The sequence below is a fragment of the Cercospora beticola genome, chromosome 5 (genome assembly GCF_033473495.1).
Source record: "Cercospora beticola chromosome 5, complete sequence".
Classification (NCBI taxonomy): Eukaryota; Fungi; Ascomycota; class Dothideomycetes; order Mycosphaerellales; family Mycosphaerellaceae; genus Cercospora; species Cercospora beticola.
In genome coordinates this window covers 4,836,005-4,853,958 of record NC_088939.1, presented here as the reverse complement: position 1 = coordinate 4,853,958, position 17,954 = coordinate 4,836,005, and the positions used below count along the sequence as shown (strand labels likewise).

Here is a 17,954-nt window from a genome sequence, read left to right as displayed (position 1 = left end):
CTGCTGCCCGCAGTACAGTGACTGCACTCGTCGATTCGAACAGGAACCTCTCCAGGGATAGGATCGGTAGTCTGTATGCTGTCATATCAGTCGTGGAAGGCGTGGGTAGAATCCTCTCGGCTTTGGTAATGTCGCTCGCTCTACGAACAGGCTTTCATTTAGGCGTGCCTTGGTATGGGTTGCCTTTTGCGATTGCGTCTGTTCTGTCTGGGGCAGCAGCGATCATATTGTTCAAAATTCACACTAGACATCTGGCTTTATCATCAGACGTACGATAGCACAACCTAGTTTTACTCGCAGACCTCAACATCATGCCTTGCGCGATCTGCGCAGCCTGTAACATCTGTTGTTCCTAGGCTTACTTCGCTAGCCTCACCAGTCCCGCAGTATATATACTTATCGCTCTTCTTCCACCTTTTCCAATGTTCCTCCTCCCCCTTGGGAACTTTCTTGCTCCTCAACCCTTCTACAAAACTCTTGCTTCGCGAGAGAATTACCAAACTTATGGCATTAATCTACCTTCGAGACCACTACTTAGACTGGAACGGACGGGGCCACGCGCCTAACTTGGGAGGTAGTTCCACGCACGAACAGTCGATTTGCGATGAGTTCCACATAGGCTAGACTCGGCTGGCTGCGGATCTGTCGGGTTCAACGTTCTTAACGTTCGTTGTGTAACACGCGATGGTTGATATGTGTTCCTTCTATTCACCATAATCGTTGATCTTTCGCAACTGTTCGGGAACGTTGTAAATCGATGCCGAAGGAAAGTCGCAAACAGAAATCCTGCTTGCCCATCCTCTTGCAGTCTTCGTTCCATTCCTTCCGCAATCTGATCGACGTCCTCGCTCTTTACAGATACCCTTTTACGATCTCAAGACGGCCCGGTGAGATGGCAACCACCGTCTTCCTTCATCGAATGTGAAGCAACAACGCCAACCTTCACATAGCGACCATCGCGATTAGGTCACAACCTCCAAACCAATTAGACATTACATCTAAGACATCTATCGTGGCGAGAAGTACCCAGTCGAAATTCTCGACTCGAAGACTCCCAGCTGAAGAGAGCGTACGAGATCTGCGCGGAGTGAGCTCGCAGATATCCAGCCACTTTCGCGCCAAAAAAGTATCAACTCATACATCTCCACCCGAAGCCAATGTCATTCGACATGCAAACCATGACCCGCATTTCGGGCTTCCAGCGCGACACGCAGCCTACGATAGTCCTACGAAACCATCTGGACCCCAACCTGGAATGGGTACCGCATCCTCCGGACTGGCTCTTGTAACATCACGGGCATGACCCTTAATCAGAGCAACAGCTTACAGCACAGAGCCCTAATGCTTTGCCCTGTGCTCTCGTACTTGAACCTTATGCTCATACCTGCAAATTTACTTGTTTGGGATCTGCTAAAATAAGTCTCACGTGCAGCGGTAGTTTGGGGAGCAGAGCCCTAATACCCTATGCTCTCGTATTTAACCCTTATGCATACACCTGCAAATCCGCTCGTTTAGGATCTGCTAAAATAAATCCAACGTGCGGTGATATGTTAGGGAGCAGAACTATAATGATTGGGAACTATTCTTAGTAAAGGACTGTATGAACAAATATCTACAGGAAAGTATATAGATCCCCATACAAACAACGCAACACATATTCTTTAAACAATTCGGTATCCCCTTCTTTCGTATCTAAGAAAAAGACCTCAGCAACTATTCGAACGCATTTATCAATCAGAAATCTGAACATGCACCTCAAGATTTTCGCAAGCATTATCTATGCATCTGTAGCTTTGGCCGGAGTGAAGGAGTCATATCCCATTCTAGCAACTATCGCTAACATGAAATAGACTTGCAATCCAGGCGCACAAGGCTCTACTGGATACTGTAAACTTTGGTATCGTGACCCCGATCACCCAGGTAAATTCAAGTTGCGGTACTACGATTGCACGCCTGTAAGTAGTGTAGTTTACGAGATTGCATCTGCTTTTGCTAATAGAGAACTTGTAGGAACACCCTTGCAAAATCAGTAGCACCAATAACTACCATTGCCATCATATAAAAGGTAGTGCTCACGCAGAATGTAACTCATAGATCTAAGGATCAAGTGAGGCTTTCGGCTATACACTGTCAAGGAGGACGAACGGTGCTGTTCGATGGAGGGTGCGGTCCGGTCAGCCCGTTCATTCGTTCACACTCCCTACACCGATGTGGTTCCCTTGCGCGTCCATGTTGTTGATTTGTAAGGAGGGTTTGATTGTAAGGAAGGCGTTTGAGTTATGAGAACGATTGGAAATCAAGCACGATTGATTGGAAACACATTCGCTTGCACAGTGCTGTTATGGAATCGAAAGGAAAACCGGAATAAGGGCTGAATATTCACTCACTTTGCGCTACCTTAGGGTAGCCAAGGAATCTACTATCCGCCCACCAACTTTCGAATGCGAACAACCTTTGGGCCATGGTTATAGGGGCTTGCCGCAGCATTTCTTTACAAGCAATACAGGACGACCACAGTGACTCCCCGGAGTGCTTGCATTTCCGGACCAGCATGAACACAGCCTCAGCCATGGCAAACAGTACACTCTTTTGACATTACTTTTCCTAGGCCTAGGCTATGATCGATACAAGCCACTTTCACATACAACAACGCTACAGAATTTGTGCTCTCTCCGTCTGAAGCTGCAAAATTGATTGCATTCTAAACAAGGTACATGTAATTCCGTACCCGGAACCACCAATCGCACACTATCCAACATGCGGATGGAAATCGTCTTACGCGAAGGGGAACAAAAGACCTCGCTAATGCCTGATGCACTGCCATAGTTTATAGTATCCGAAGCACAATATTCGTTCTTCATGGCCATCCATATCACCCTCACAAACTAGGCCTCTTGCACCATCCTTCCCCAAACCCCCTACTTCTCCGGCCTCACCAATCCCACAGCATACTTATCCTTCCTCCTCCACCCTCTCAAATCTCCCTCTCCACCCTTCTTAACCTTTTCACTCCTCAACCCCTTCGCAAAATCCTTCCCCTTCCCACCACGAACCCCACCAGTCCTCCTCAAAATCTTTCCCTTCAATTTCAGAGCCGTAATCCTCTCATCGGGCTTATACCTTACACAACTCTTCGCCAAATTCTGCAATTCCTTCGAATACCTCCCTTGAGTTTCCGGCTTGAACCACTCGTGATCTTTCCAACCATCCGGGTCATCATAATCCGGGTCTGTAGAGAGATATTCTTGCACGGCACCTTTTTTGATTTCGGCCTCGGATAAGGTCTCGGGTGCAGGTGCGTTCATGAGAGACATTATCACGCGACCGATCTGATAAATGTTCGTCCAGCTTTGTTGGCGGGCGATAAAGACTGCTTCGTAGGTCGTTTTGTCTTCGTAGGCGTGTTGTTCGGGGGCGAAGTAGCCTGCAGTGCCTGTACTGTCGGCGTAGGCGGTTGGGTTGAAGATGTCGTCTTTGGAGGTCATGATGCAGCCGCCGAAGTCTGCGAGGACGGGTTGGGGGTATGAAGGGAAAGATCTTGGGTTTCGTGCGCTGAGAAAGACGTTGTCGGGTTTGATATCTCTGTGGACGATCTCTTTCCAGCCATCTGGTGCTTGGTCGGCTTTACGTGTGCTGGCGCGTTCCATGACGAGACAAGCGTCTGTCAATGCTTCGAAGGCGCACCAGATGAAGGGCTCTGGGACATGATAGTTGTCATCTGCTTTGTCGATGATTGTGATGAAGTCTCCCCGTGCGTAGAATGGCATGATGATGCGATAAGCCATACGGTCGAAGTCGACGCTGCGGTCGCGAATACCAGCAATTCGATGGCTGCCTGGCTTATCTTGACAAGCTAACATAGCCTTGACTTCGACGGGTAGCCGATCCTCAGGAGCCATGTTACGAGGATCTCCATCCCAGAATTTGATGCTTCCCCAATGGAATGGCCCATCAGTCCAACAATCTTTGACGGCGATGCGGTCTTGGATGATGTCTTCCTCATCGACCCGAACCCAGAGGTGCGCAGAGCCGTTTCCACCTGAGCCAAGATGTTTCTGGTAGGCCCATTCAACATCTCCGTGGACAGGAGCCTTCCCCTGGCCATATTTCTTGCGGGCTACTTGTCTCTCCCCCCTCATCTTGCCTTCCGGATCATCATATGCGCGAAACATGTCCTTACGCGGTCCACCCATGGCAATGTCACCGCCGTCCGAAGAAACCTCGTAGTCATCACCCGCTTCCTCATCCGCTGCGTCAGGAAGATATTCCAGATCTGCCGCTCCTGCATCATCACTCTCCTCCTCATCATCGATCTCATCCTCTGCTTCCGCATCCGTAGGCACATCTTTCAAGTCGATACCCGCCTCAGCAGCATCTCTCAACCTCTGCACCGCTTCATCTTTCTCCTCCTGAGACCAGTTATTCCATATCTTCTTGCTGTCAGCACTAGTCTTCTGTGAAATGTATCCGGGCTTTGCCCTCGCGCGCAATCTCCGATGCTCTTTGAAAACTTCCCAATCGCTGCGCTGCTCCATCTTGCATGATTTTGGCGTGTTACTAACGGGAAAAGGTATCTCGTGCCCAGGAACACGAATCTGTCTGCGGAGCGGGCGTAAGCTGCGAGTAGTCGGATTGCAAGCAGTTGCGTCTTGAGCGATCATTGGACTTGCAATGGGCCAGATACATGGCCGCATGCCTTCAGCGACCAATTTCTTTGTTCCCCTCCGCTTCTTCATGGGAGGCATGAATGGTTCTTCCGGATTAGGAAATTTGTTTCTTTCATTAACCATCGCTATCGGAGCTCACCTGTCACAGATCGCTGTCTTGTGGATGTGCTCGTTGTGACAATCGACCAAGGCTCTTTCGCCCTCGAGTGTCACAGCTCAGGACTAACCTCTCCTGGCACAATGCTCTATGCCCAATAGGCCAAATTTGACTCTTTGTGGTGACGCCCGTAGACCAAGGTTAATCAATTGAAGTCATGAAGGTCATCTTCCCCACATCTATAGCGGCAGCCTGTTCAGCAGCTGCTGGCGAGCAGCTTGATCAGCATAGCTGTGTTTGCTGCAGCTTGTTCACCCGATTCGGCAGGATGCGACCATTGCTTTCTCATCGCATCAACCTGCTTCTCCGAATGTCCTCCAACACCTTCAGCACTTCCGTCGCGCAAGCTTGCTGCGCATGCTTCTTGCCAAAGACATGGCTCGTCTGACCAACATGCCCAGCAAGTCGTGGTTCCTTCCGCACGTCTCCAGGCAGAAACTCAGCATGCGTATTGTAGAACGATTCGCTCATTGGCACTGGCACATGTCTGTATGCTGGCTGACAGAAGCCAAGGTCCAGAGCCAGCTGATGAACTTGCTCCGATGGTTTGGCAAGATTGGCATTGACGTCTGCGGATCGTAGTGTCTGCGTGAGCCCAGTGTGACCAGGATCTTCCGACTGGGAAGATGAGTTTGCCGGGTCAGGAGATTCCAAGACGGATACCGAGGACTTCCGTCGCTTTTCCGGCGCTGCTGCCATCTTGGTCTGTGAGCGCAACCATTGAACCGCCTCCATCGCAGCTGCTTTCTTGGCATTCATCTTATTCGCATACCGCTTGTCATCGCCACCAAATGGAGTATGCGGCGAGCCTTTGATTCGCAAGGTACAGGTCCACGGCCCAACATTTTCATTCTGCTCATTCTGGCTTTTGAGTTCGAAGTCGGGAAATGGCAGCTGGTTCTTCTGAAGGTACTCTGTGCTGCATCAGTACGAGACAAATGATTCCATGCACAAGGCACTTACGATAGATCAGGTTGATCCACGGCTCATCTTCGAGCCCTGCCGGTACTGGTGTGAATGCTACGTCGCTGACTTTGCGCTTCTTCTGGTTAGGCATTGCCTCGACTGTCGGAAGATGCTTCTTGCACATCTCCTCTTTGCCATCTTTGTGAGACGCATACGGGCCAATACGATCGACGAGTTTGCCATTCAACTTCAGCTCGACCTCAAAGCACTGTATCGCTACTTCGAAGTAAGCAAAGTCGCGGGCGATGCCTCGAGCGTCACAAGCCAGATTGAACGCAGTTGTGAACTCGCCATGCTTAGTAGATGCTCGCAATGGGTTGGCAGTTCGTCTCGGAGGTGGAGGTGTGTACGGGTTTGCTTTCTCAAACTCGTCCATGGACATGAGGTCCAAGTTGTCGGCCCCACCAAACGCGCGGAAGTCGTGGCCGGGCGGCATGTTCTCCATGTCAATGTCCGCAACCATCTCCGAGGCAAGTGCGTGTATTGCGGATGAGACAGGATGCTCGTTCTTCCACAGCTCGAGGTTCGCTCTCAGCTTTTGAACGGGTGTTGCGAGGGGACCGATCTGATTGAAGCGACGAGATTGAGGTTGGGTGCCGGGGTTTTGCCGAAATGGGTCAGGCAGCGGCGTCGAAGTCGCGACGCGACCAGTCTTCTCAAGCCCGACAACCACTTTTCTTGGAGCAGTATTTGTCGCGAAGACACCAGGCAAGCTCTTATTCTCCTTGACTTGCCCTGAGCCCTTTGCGATCGAGGACGCGATGCCGAATGCTCTTGCAAGAATGCGGGAAGTCGCGTCGACGTGACGCGTAGCCGCACTTGCCGCAGCGCTGTTGCCGGAGTCGAGATCTTGCGTACGAAGTCGAGGATCAGATCTGAAAATTGATGCTGTCCAACTGTGTCGCTGGTGCTGGAACTGGTTAGCCGGGTTTCGACTTTGCTGCTTGTGGTTTGCATATGAAGACGCCATTTTTGATCTCACGCGTTGGCGGCGCGTGACAACAATCAACCAGGTGAAGGGGAAAGGGAGGGGAAGTTGCTCTCTGAAGAAAACCCGAGTTGGAGGAGAAGGAGAAAAGGCGCAGAGATGAATGGAAACGTTGATGCATGGCTAACTAGCATTAGGCAGCACGGCAGGTGCGAACGTTGCAAGCTAAAGCAAGAGCAAACAATGCAGGAAGGAGCGCTCGGTTCGCTCGGCAAGTTCTGAAGATGGTGAAGTGAAGTCAAGACAGGTCTCACCGTGTATCAAACTCATTCTCTGGTGCTCAATTCCTCCAGATACATCGGGCTGGAAGCAACAGGAACACCGCAGGGTTCAGCGACACATCACGCCCCGTAAAGCAACAGGTCGCGCAACTTGCTCGCCATGAGTTGGGAACTTAGCGGACTTCACGTATGGGCTCACGCTGGATCGCCTATCGAACAGAAAACGAAGAAATCAACTGGTTTTGTCGCTGACAATCTGCATTTCTTATCTACGTTTCACAATACAACTCCCAACGCCATGAAATCAGGCCACAATAACACACAAGCCGACCAAGGATTCGACGTTCAGCAAACACCTTACTCCTCCATCTCCTCCGACTCCTTCACCCCCTCCAGCAACCTAATCATGCGATCAGCGCCCGCTCTCACCCCAAGCTCTCCGCGCATTCTCGAAGCCTCCACGTTATCAATGACATAGAACTCCTCTCTCATGGGCTCATGATCCGGGCTTGTCCAAACAGACTTCGATTTTACCAGTGGTCTGTAATCTTGTGGCCCAGGACCAATTGAGACGTACCAGAGCTTCCCGTCGAGAATCTGAAGCTGCATCTTATCGCGAATGTGGGTGAAGAGAAGTTGCCAGTCGTCTGCGGTGAATTTCTGACAGCTTATGTTCAGCCAGCGGAGAGTTGAGGCGAAGGTATCCAAGGCTTGGATCATCTGCTGCGCGGGCTTGTACGTCGGAGCGTGGATGACGAGTTGGGTGAGTTGGAGTTGAGGTTGGGTGGCGAGGACATCGAGGAAAAAAGCTTGTGCTGGGGGCCACGACATTTGCAAGTTTACTCGGCGGAGATTCGGTAGCTGGGAGAAGAAGTCTGCTAGGATCTCTGCTGTTTCCCCGTCATTCTGGTCGAGTTTTGGAAGTTTCTGATGATTCTCCTCGGTCTTGAAGGTGAGTTCCTCGATGTAGTGCTTGGGGCCTGTGGACATTACGAGAGCGTGTCGGAGGTCGAAGCGATCGAGACGATCCATGTCTGCAATTCTTGCGCTGTGGGGATCGGCCATTGAGACTTTGAGGGTGATGTGAGGGTGTCTGAAGTGTTCCCGAGCGGACCCACGACCGGAAGTTGGAGGATGCTCGTCTTCTGTGATGGGAGCGATCAAGAGGGAAGACTCGTTGCTCCCCAGAACTTCGTCAGGAAGCTGTGGTGCAGTGTTTTGCGTGGGATTGGCTCTCTTGCGGAACCTCATGTTGACGGAGTGTTGCTTGTAGTAAGGTAGTTGATTTGAATGCTGTTTGTGATAAGTTTGCGGGTGTTTTGGGATTTCTTCTGACTGTAGTCAGTTGAACAGAAGAGAGAGGCGATAGGCGAACCTATGTGCGTAGGCCAACGACCGCGACAGTGACATTGTTCGCACCGTGCCATAATCACTGCGGGTTAGAGTCGTGTCACTATCCATTACCCGTTCGTTACATACACAATGGCAGAGACCTATGACCCTTCACTTTCTTCGAGAGCAACTCTCTTGGGCAATATGGGACATTCTCTTTGTCTCTCAAGCGTGATCAAATAGACAATATAGTAGCACCACTTGATTCTTTGTTCTGCACGTCGTCTGCTCAAGCACTATTGCTATTGGTAGACCAGCAACGTCACTTTCCCCTTTCTCAGTCGACAAGTCCATTGTGCATCATGATCTGCGCATCATCTTGCAGTGGCGGTCAAGTCTCCAGGCTTAGACGTTGGCATAGGTCGAGAGGGTTCGAAGTTTCCGAATGCAGCACCTTCCTTATCACGCTGCATCGCAGTGGGCTTCGAATCGCACCCTTTCTTCACTCCTCATCCTCGTCCGGCTCCCATACTCTCTCCACCTTCATCTCTTGCCTACCAAGCTCCACATTTAGATCTTCCTCAGTCAGATGGCTCCAAAAGGGCGAAACACCGTAGAAGGGATCCTGCATCTCTCGGCCGACCACGAACTTCTCGAAAACAACCGTAGTCTGCCCTGGTCTTCCAGGTAGGCAACCGATTGATTCCACGACGGCGCTCCTCTCCCGCTGATTCTTCGATCCCAGCACTCTGACGTATGCAGGCCAAGGCCACTTTCCGTCAATAAACATGTCCATTACCGAGTACATTGTCCGACAACACCCCATTGGACAATAACAGTTGGTGAAATCCAACTCAAGACTGGTCAAAGCCTTGCAGTCCAACACAGCGTCCAGTAGGTTTTGCACTTCCCCATACGCAACGACTCGCAGATGATCATGTGCGGACGATCGGCGTACATTGATGTCCAAGCCAGACCATGGCGCAATGTATTTGCTCGCATCCACGCGCATGTAAGCCACATCCATAAGAGGATTATTTCGATTGTGAGAACGGAGGTCGAATGTCATACTGACGGATCGAAGATATCTTTGCGCGAAGACGTTGAGATCTATGTCGTTCGGAGTGGAAAGGAGCCGGCTCGGAATCCCCTTGATGAGCATTCCAAAGCCTGAAATCATGTGCGGCCAAATGAACTGATTCTGTTCGAACATGACTTTGGCGGCCTCGTGTCGGATAACCTTACTAACGGCGAGCAGCTGCCAGTGTGGCTTTTCGTATTCGTCGAAGTCGTCAAAGCGTACATCGCACGCGATTCGATTCTTACTGAGAAACACCTTGCCGGGGGCGACGCAGTAGCCCCAGATCTCATCGCGCAATTCCTGGGGGAGAGTGTCGAGAAGATTGGGCAATGTACCTGTGAGAAGAAGTAAGCATTTCGAAACGTGCTTCGCGCCCGGGAAGGCGATACTTACGGGTCTGTGTCTGTTCAAGTAGTGCTATGGCGGCGCGCTCTTCAGCGACTTCCAGCTCGAGGCGTTGGAGGCGCGCACGGCGAGCAGTCAGTTCGGCCTCCACATCCTGTTCCTTGAGCGACTCCATTGCGTCGCTGATGCTGAAAGGCGGTGTTGCAGGTGAGAGGTGACGAGTCGCGGAATTGAGTGAAAGTCGGAGAGCGCGTCGTGTATCATTCAGCGAACGAAGCCGGCTGCCTTAGTGGGCAACTTTGATGCAGGCAGTCAGGTGAAAAGTGGGTCTCTGGTTCACTTGTTCACCACGAAACATTCAACTCAAGTCTCTGCCGATCATTCCATTGCGTGTCAACTCCGGCACTGTCATTGGGCGACGATGCAAGCTCTAAGCTCGATTTGGAACGAATAGCAGCAAGTGAAAGTCTAGCATGGCAGCAGCTTCCTTCGCTGCATCTTCGTATCTACTTTACAGCATTACTCCTTTTTGATATTAGCGGCACATGGGTTGCCGCCTCGCCAAGGCCTGACACACTTGAACCAAGCCCTATCTTACTATGCCCTGTGCGCACATCTTCACTCGCTGACCGTGCCGTTGAGGATCTCGAAGTGCTCCTGCTCCAATTCTTTATCAAGTCTTTCTTCGTGGAGACAGTTGTATTCGAGAAAACTTTTCTTCGGAGCCACGAACTTCTCGAAAACCACCTCAATCTTATCGTCACGACTGACAGCGCACACCGAAATCATGAAACGGTCCCTCTCTTCCTGATTCTTTAAGCCCAGGACTCTCAGACGCTCCGGCCACCAGTGGTCGTGCCTGACTAATAGATCTGTCAAGTAGGATACCACCCGACAGCATCCGATTGGGCAATAGGAGTTGGTGAAATCGAGCTCCAGAGTCGTCAACGAGTCGCACTTATACAGAAGGATCTCCAGCTCTGCCATGATTCCACTGTATGTCTGTACGATTGCAAATTCATGTGCGCGGGTTATCTTTTGCTGCTCAGTAAGAGTCGACCAAGGTCGCGGTCGTAGCAGACCAGGATCGCGCAGCCAGCCCGCGTCCCTAATGACATTTTCATATCTTGGAGAGCGCATGTCGAATGCGATACTTGCAGACCGTAGGTGAGTTCGCGCGAGCCGACCTAGAGGATCTTTACGGGCATCAGGGTCTTCGCCGTAATGGTCGTCCCTAAGCGAATCGTCATGAAGAATCCACCGGCCCCGCGGCGAGACATCTGTGAAGATGAATTGGTTTTGTTTGAACAGCATCTCCGCGGCCTCGGGACGAACAGACTTGCTGACAGCGAGGAGGCTCAAATGGGGTTTTCCGTAGTCGCTGTAGTCGTCGAAACGCGTGTCATAGGTGCACGCATGCTCACTGAGGAAAACCTTGCCAGGAGCAACACAGTAACCCCAGATCTTGCCACGCATCTCTCGCGGAAGCTTTTCGAAGAGGCCGAGCGGCGTGCCTGCGAGAATGCGTAAGGTAGAGGTGCGACATTGTTCTCTTCAAAGCGAACATGGACGTACTTGGTTGCTTCAACTGCTTGAGGGCGTCAATGGCCGCTCGTTCTTCAGCAGCATCCGACTCGAGGCGCTTGAGTCTAGCCTCTGAAGCTGCGAGTTGGTCCTCGAGCTCTTTTGGCGTGAGAGAATGCATCGCGTTGGAAGCGCGACGGAGGTGGCGTCGAGTGTGATACGAAGTGACTGTAATGTTCAGAAAGGCGGGAGGGAAGCGGAGTCGCGTCGATTTTGTTGTTATGGTCACCTCAGGCAACCAAACAAACTCCGCTCGCGCTCGCGTCTCCTCTCCTATGCGCGTCTTGATTCCAGCAATTTCCACGTCTTTCGAAAAGTTGACTCGAGCCTGAGGCTAGCAACGTACGCATAAGTGCGGTTGCTTGCGGACTTGCTCGGCTTTATACGATGTGCAAGGTCATCAATCGGTTCAACGGCTGTTGCCTCCCTCTGATAGCATCACCTTTTAGGCATCTCGAACGACAGGAGAGACGCCGCAAAGATTGATCTGCACGAGCATTATCTGTGGCTTCAAGATGGAGAGCAATTCTTCGATCTGCAACGGACAGCAGTAGCACCTAGTAGTCTTTCCTTGCCCCTGAAGCGCACTTGTTTGGCGCAAACATTGAGAACGCTGGTCAGTGCTACAATGACCATCACACAATGCGTTCCGATAACGTCTAGTAGTGCATGTGCCTTGACTCTTGACTTTCGAACACACTGGCGTGATGAGCGACAAGGAATGAAAGGCTCGACAGGTGAACAGTGCCTCTCCTGTAGTTTAGGTAGCTACAGCCCACCATTACTACTTGCTCTTCTCTTTCAATTCTCCATCTTCCATTCATTCTTACATCTTCCATCCAATCTTGCGGGTATTTTCCATTCATTCTTTGAACACTTCCCTCTCGAGCTCCACTTCTAAGTCGTCCTCAATCAAATGTCCCCAGAACTTGCGACCTGCATCAGGCGGGTCGACCATCTGCTCCCCCGCTTCGAACTTCTCAAACACGATCTCGTTATCACTCTCGTACACATATCTGCAGCCAACAATCGCGTGGACATAATCTCTCTCCTTTCTGTTCTTCGTTCCCAAGACTCTTACATGGTCAGGCCACCGGTAGCGTCCTGTTTCGAAAATCATGCCGAACGCACTGTTCACTGCACGACAGCAACCAAATCGACAATAGCAATTCGCCAGATTGAACTCGATGGATTTCAAACCTTCAGAATGCCAGATCAGGGCTTCCATCAGCGCCTGAGCATGATCGTAAACTCGCTGGACGCCCGGATAGTGAGCCTCATGGGCACGTTCTTCGTCGGCGAGGCTTGACCATGGTGTGTGTGGCGTATGCGCCGCATGGAGTCGACGTATGTCGGCAGCGTCTCTCAGCGCATCCTCGATCGGTAGGGAGCGCACGTCGAAGGTAAAGCTAGCGGATCTCAGGTATCTCTGCCCGAAGCTGTTCAAACGTATATCGTCTTCGTCATCGGAACCACCTAGGAGAATGTGGAAACCCGTAGTAGTGTGGGCGAAGATCATCTGGTTTTCTTCGAAGAGTACTTTGGCGGCCTGCTTGCGAATCGATCTGCTTACAGCCAAGAGAGAATAATGTGGTTTCTCGTAAATGTCAAAGTCATGGAAGCGATTGTCGTTCTGGATCTTCGTCTTGCTGAAGAAGATCTTCCCCGGTGCGACACAATACCCCCAAATTTGGTCGCGAAGTTCTTGTGGAAGTCTCTCGAAGAGTCCTGAGGGTGCGCCTAGTGCATGACATTAGCTGCTGCGGGACTCTACTCCACTGACCAATGGTGGAATACTTACGAGTCTGGTTGATCATCTCAAGACGCTCGATTTCAGCGAGTTCATCAGCCGCCTCGAGCTCAGCGCGCTCGAGTTTGGCGCGCCGAGCTTCGCGACGAGCCTCCAGCTCCTTCTTCACCTCCTTGTACGTGTCTGCGTCCATTGTGTCGGTGATGGTGTGAGATGGTAAAGTGGATGGTAGACGAGTGCAGAATGTCTAGATCGCCAGGGCTGAACGGTAGGTGTCTGCTGTGGTGGGACTAATTGTGCAATCAAGCAAGCAGGACTTAAGGGAGAGACGCAGGAAAAGAAGTGGATCATCATTCACCGTCTACACGACGAAGGCTGGATGACTCATTAGGCGGTTCACCAGTGGTGAACATACCTTGAAAGCACACGCTGATTCACTTTCCATGATCGCAATGGCAAGTCACTTCTCCCGCCAGCACATCCTCTCACACAAAGTTGATTTCCCCACTAGTCTCCATCCACTATCCAGGATCAACTGACAGAGACTTCGTCAACAGTAAGATGTCGGACACTGAAGACGAATACGAGCAAATGCTCGTCAAAGCACTCCAACTAGCACTCGAAGAAGACCAGGAGGAGAGAGAGCAGAACCAAAACCAGAATCATCGAGGAACGGAGCACAAGCAGATCGAGTCCAGAAAGAAGTTGGTCCCGAAGTCAAGAAGACCGGTGTCAAAGATCGAGAAGCAAGAGCACAGCAAGGCCAACGAGAATCAGTCCGAAGAGCATCCGAAGCACGCGAAAGAGCAAAACGAGACGCCGAATGGTAGTAATGTATGCGACGAAGTTGCGACCAACAAGGCCACCAGCGGCAAAGATCACAACGACGAGGCTCACAACGATGAGAATATGACCCAGGGTGACGAGAACCAGGATCAACCCATATCTACTCCCGATAAGAAGTCGACCACGCGTCCCATCTTCACCACTCCATTCGCCGTTCCCGCGGGAAATCTCCAGACCCTCAAGCTACTCTGGACAGCGAAGACGGAGATGGCAGACATCCCGGGTGGCATATTGCCTGAACAGAAAGGAACATAATTCCCCGCGTTCGCCAAGGAGAAGACGGGAGGAGCAAGCTTCGGTGCATGAATGGGTAGGGGTCGAATCCGGAGGATAGGTCTCTGTTAATGGAAGAATGTATCCAAGATGAGCGCAAAGTAGCTGGATTGGGTGGGCTGAAAGGCAAGTGTCTGCTCGTTGGAGTGTGGTGGGACTGAGTTGTGCAAGCAAGTAAGCAGTATTCAAGGGGAAACGCAGGTAGAAAAGTCACACGAAGAAGGTCAGTTAACTCATACTATGGGTTTGGCAATGGTGGAAATTGATGACTGATCGTTCGTAGCAAGTATTCGTAGGGAATGGTCGCGACATCTTCCTGACCCTAATGACCACCAACAACGGACATCGGTGATTTCGAGTCCTCTGTTCACTCAGTGACCTCATCATCGGACAATTCTGGTCTCTTCTAATGCTACGGTCACTTCGAGTGCCAGCGCTGAGGTTCGGCGTAATTCGTGACCGTCGGTGAATATATGCAATGCAACATCGGCGATTCACTTTCTAATATGGCAGTGAAAACTGACTTTTCCCACCAGCGCCTTCTCCCACACAAAGCAGACTTCCTCTTTCAACTCCAGTGCCAACGCGACATCAATTGAGAAGATTCAACATCAAGATGGCGGACAGCGACGACGAACTCGAGCCAACGCTGGTCAAAGTCCTCCCACTCGCGCTCGAAGAAACTTCAAAGAAGAGGAAGGGGAGCAGGGAGCAAGACCAGCATGAACAAGAACACGTTGAAATCGCGAACAGAAGGAGACTTGTCCCGAGAACGAGGAAAACGTTGCAGAAGAGACAAGATGAAAAAGGCATCGAACAGCAAGAGATCAGCAAGTCCAACGACGATCAGGCTGAGCAGCATCGAAAGGGCGCCAAAGCGAGCAAAGAGAAGAAGGAAGCTGAAGCTGCAGTCAAAGAGGATGAGAACGACAAAAATCAGAAAGTCGAGTCCCAGCCCGACCAACATGAGAAGGCTGATGTTGACGGCAAGCCAACCCACGAAGAGGAGAATCACAGCGACGCGAGTGACAACGACCACGATACGAATAATCAGAATCGGAAGATCGACAGACCAGAAGGTGACAGTCAGAAATCCAAGACTCAAACCAACGAGTTCGAAATCGAAGATTCAGCGAGCGGTCGCGGGTTGCTTGCACGTGCTGCGTCTACGGTCACCAAGCTGCATATTTGGTGGAGAGGAGGCAAAGCAGTGACCGAACCCACGGAACCTGCGAAAGACACCTCGGATGAAGTTCACAAGAAAGCAAACGACGAGCAGGATGAACAAGATACTTTGCAGCAGAACGTCGAAGTTCCGGACGAAAAGAGCCAGCAAGCCAAAGACTTATCCCCAGTGCCTCTGCCGGATACGCCGCCAACAAGTCCGGTGGCCTACCGCCCGACGCCTGCAGCATGCTTCCCTTCATATTCAGTCGTTCACCAATCGATGCCTGCCGCTTTCTTCTCTTCGGCGCAAAGCTCTGCAAGTGATGATGACGGTGAGCCGCCACTGATGAAGGTCTTCCAAGTCGGCCAACAATCGAAGGAAGATCTGGAGCAAGGGGTCAACCATACGGCCCAGGACAGTGAGAAGCAGGGTGATGAAATTGAAAATGAAGGTAAGCAGGTTAAAGTGAATCGAAAGAACAGACTGCAGAAGGGCGAGAACAACAGCATGGATTCATATTCCTCACTCACTCCTGCACCCACAACGACCACCATGATGCCTCCAGCTCCGCTCGCCCTCCATGCCAAGCGAAAGCACTCCCCTGTTCACACCCCCGGAACCGCCACCGTGGTGACACGAGCAGATCCAATCGCCTTCCATTTTGGAGCAAAACCATCCCCTGCTCCCACCAGCCACGGAATTGAAGGTCCCGTTCTCGGCACTCCATTCGCCAATCACTCGAACTATACTCCGTCCTTCGGTCCAGTCTCGACGGGGAAGACGCAACCTCCATATTCCAAAGCCGTCGCGTTTGCCAAAGGCAAAGGACAGACCACGAAAACCACGTCGTCTTCTGAGGGGAAGAAGAAGGCAGAAGCAGAACAAGAGCAGGAGCCGGAATCGGACCCAGATGATCGATCTCCGCTGACGGAAGATCAGATGTGGGAGGAGATGGAAAAGGCACTGCGAAGGATCGAGAAGAAGAAGAGATAGAGAGGCAGAGCGTGATGACAAGAGTCGTTCGGCAAGCGGATGTTGAGGACTGATTATGAGTTGCGTCTTGTAGTGATAGTGTATAGCGCCTGCTCTGTACACGACCTCGCGCGGATGGGGTCTGTTCATTCAACAATTGGAAATGGAAATGCCCTCGAGTTGCTTCTTGACAGAGATAGAATTGTTATGGACGAGTCTTGTGTTTTACCTGTCACACTGGGGCCTTGATTTCCCGAAATGGTGGTTTTCTTCCATTCTCACAATTCGCAGAGAGCTCGGTAAGGCCGCGGTTCTTTCTGCTGGGTCGTCAGCATGACCTGCTTTGAGTTGGCAGCTCTCGTAAGTTGCGCAATGCGGAAAGTGGCCCTGGCCTTTGTAGTTCCAACTCTACATGTTTTTGGGACGCAAGATTCCTCTCCACATTATGACATCTCATTGGCATCTTGAAAGCCAGAACTCTCAGAAGCGACTTCCCCTCGTCGGCTATCGCTCCATGAATTGAGAGCACTGATGTCCTGTCCACACTGTGGATCGCTACAGGCCCAGCAGCTTGCGGGGGAGTTGCGCGTACAAGTGGAGCCTGGGACGTCTGCAATATATCGAAAGGCGGGACCTGCAGCCTCACATTTGGGCGATAGAGTGCGAAGTTGATTAGCTTCCTGCGTATGCCGAAGCTACTGCCTGGACAGATTAGCAAGCTGAAAGATGTTGCGTATGCTTGAATGTGAGCATGCGGCGCGGCGGTTGCTACGAGCGCCATGTACGGAGCGGCATCAGCACAGGAACTGATCGCTGTTGTGTAGCTTGCTGTTCTGAGCAAGTGACTCGGTAAAATGTAACCCTGGGTCAAGCAGCATTGGGTAGGTGACAGGGAGCACCGTGGTGAAGTTGACTCCGGTTCGAGAGGTTCCACTCCACTCTCGTCAGACAACGTCGTGTCTGTTGCCAAGCAATCTGACAGGCAGCGAGCTTGGATTCTTCGCTCGAACGATGGAGCGAGAGCGGTCGTCTTCGAGAAACCTCCAAATGACGTTCTGTAGACGCTGAGCATTCATCGCACGATCGTTTCGGATGGTGCGACACGTTGAAGATCAGCCAATACTCGCCTAAGCAAAATCCCGTTTTCTCAATCTGCATCGCCGCGATCGCATGTAGAGACGCGTCTTGTGTCTCACGTGTCAATTGTATACTGCAAACACTGCCGCTCGCTTGTGAGATTTCTCATCAGTGCAAAGTTTGCCGCCTATAAGCGCAAGCTCCAGCGCAGAGGAGGTAGCTCCGACGCGTGTTGCACAATGGCGGGTCGTTAGCTTGCATGCAGGTAGTCATGCCGGACTGTTTATATCTGCGATTGCGCTCTTCAGGGCGATCTTCAGAGAAAGTGGCCGGGAGTGATGGCAAGTGGAGGAGTTGTTCTCCGCATGCTTCTTGGCGTATGCTTTGAGAATGAGGTTCTCAAGCGTGCGAGAAACAGTGATGTTGCTATTGCATCGGTATGGCAGGCCATGGGAGAAGACATGAGTATCGCTGCATTGAGCTGCAAATGTCTTTCACGATCACGGAATGGAAGAGTCTCGACCCCC

General features: G+C 51.4%; 8 protein-coding genes across 8 annotated transcripts; 2 read left to right on the top strand and 6 right to left on the bottom strand.

The window, feature by feature from the left end:
• Positions 1-2,918: 2,918 nt before the first annotated feature.
• On the bottom strand, positions 2,919-4,535 carry RHO25_009019 (uncharacterized protein; the record flags this gene model as incomplete). Its single annotated transcript, XM_023604802.2, has 1 exon — positions 2,919-4,535. One exon carries the CDS (start codon positions 4,533-4,535, stop codon positions 2,919-2,921), a length of 1,617 nt encoding a protein of 538 aa, XP_023460550.2.
• A 574-nt stretch (positions 4,536-5,109) lies between these two features.
• Positions 5,110-6,760, bottom strand: RHO25_009018 (uncharacterized protein; the record flags this gene model as incomplete). The annotated part of the gene is made up of 2 exons (XM_023604801.1): positions 5,110-5,738; positions 5,788-6,760. 2 exons carry the CDS (start codon positions 6,758-6,760, stop codon positions 5,110-5,112), a joined length of 1,602 nt encoding a protein of 533 aa, XP_023460547.1.
• Positions 6,761-7,356: 596 nt separating this feature from the next.
• On the bottom strand, positions 7,357-8,250 carry RHO25_009017 (uncharacterized protein; the record flags this gene model as incomplete). The annotated part of the gene is made up of 1 exon (XM_023604800.1): positions 7,357-8,250. One exon carries the CDS (start codon positions 8,248-8,250, stop codon positions 7,357-7,359), a length of 894 nt encoding a protein of 297 aa, XP_023460548.1.
• A 583-nt stretch (positions 8,251-8,833) lies between these two features.
• On the bottom strand, positions 8,834-9,932 carry RHO25_009016 (uncharacterized protein; the record flags this gene model as incomplete). Its single annotated transcript, XM_023604799.1, has 2 exons — positions 8,834-9,747; positions 9,806-9,932. 2 exons carry the CDS (start codon positions 9,930-9,932, stop codon positions 8,834-8,836), a joined length of 1,041 nt encoding a protein of 346 aa, XP_023460801.1.
• Positions 9,933-10,375: 443 nt separating this feature from the next.
• Positions 10,376-11,462, bottom strand: RHO25_009015 (uncharacterized protein; the record flags this gene model as incomplete). Its single annotated transcript, XM_023604798.1, has 2 exons — positions 10,376-11,271; positions 11,333-11,462. The coding sequence occupies 2 exons, from the start codon at positions 11,460-11,462 to the stop codon at positions 10,376-10,378; spliced, it is 1,026 nt and encodes a 341-aa protein (XP_023460800.1).
• Positions 11,463-12,203: 741 nt separating this feature from the next.
• Positions 12,204-13,284, bottom strand: RHO25_009014 (uncharacterized protein; the record flags this gene model as incomplete). The annotated part of the gene is made up of 2 exons (XM_023604797.1): positions 12,204-13,081; positions 13,143-13,284. The coding sequence occupies 2 exons, from the start codon at positions 13,282-13,284 to the stop codon at positions 12,204-12,206; spliced, it is 1,020 nt and encodes a 339-aa protein (XP_023460572.1).
• A 368-nt stretch (positions 13,285-13,652) lies between these two features.
• Positions 13,653-14,192, top strand: RHO25_009013 (uncharacterized protein; the record flags this gene model as incomplete). The annotated part of the gene is made up of 1 exon (XM_023604796.2): positions 13,653-14,192. One exon carries the CDS (start codon positions 13,653-13,655, stop codon positions 14,190-14,192), a length of 540 nt encoding a protein of 179 aa, XP_023460797.2.
• A 634-nt stretch (positions 14,193-14,826) lies between these two features.
• On the top strand, positions 14,827-16,371 carry RHO25_009012 (uncharacterized protein; the record flags this gene model as incomplete). The annotated part of the gene is made up of 1 exon (XM_023604795.1): positions 14,827-16,371. The coding sequence occupies one exon, from the start codon at positions 14,827-14,829 to the stop codon at positions 16,369-16,371; it is 1,545 nt and encodes a 514-aa protein (XP_023460799.1).
• Positions 16,372-17,954: the final 1,583 nt, after the last annotated feature.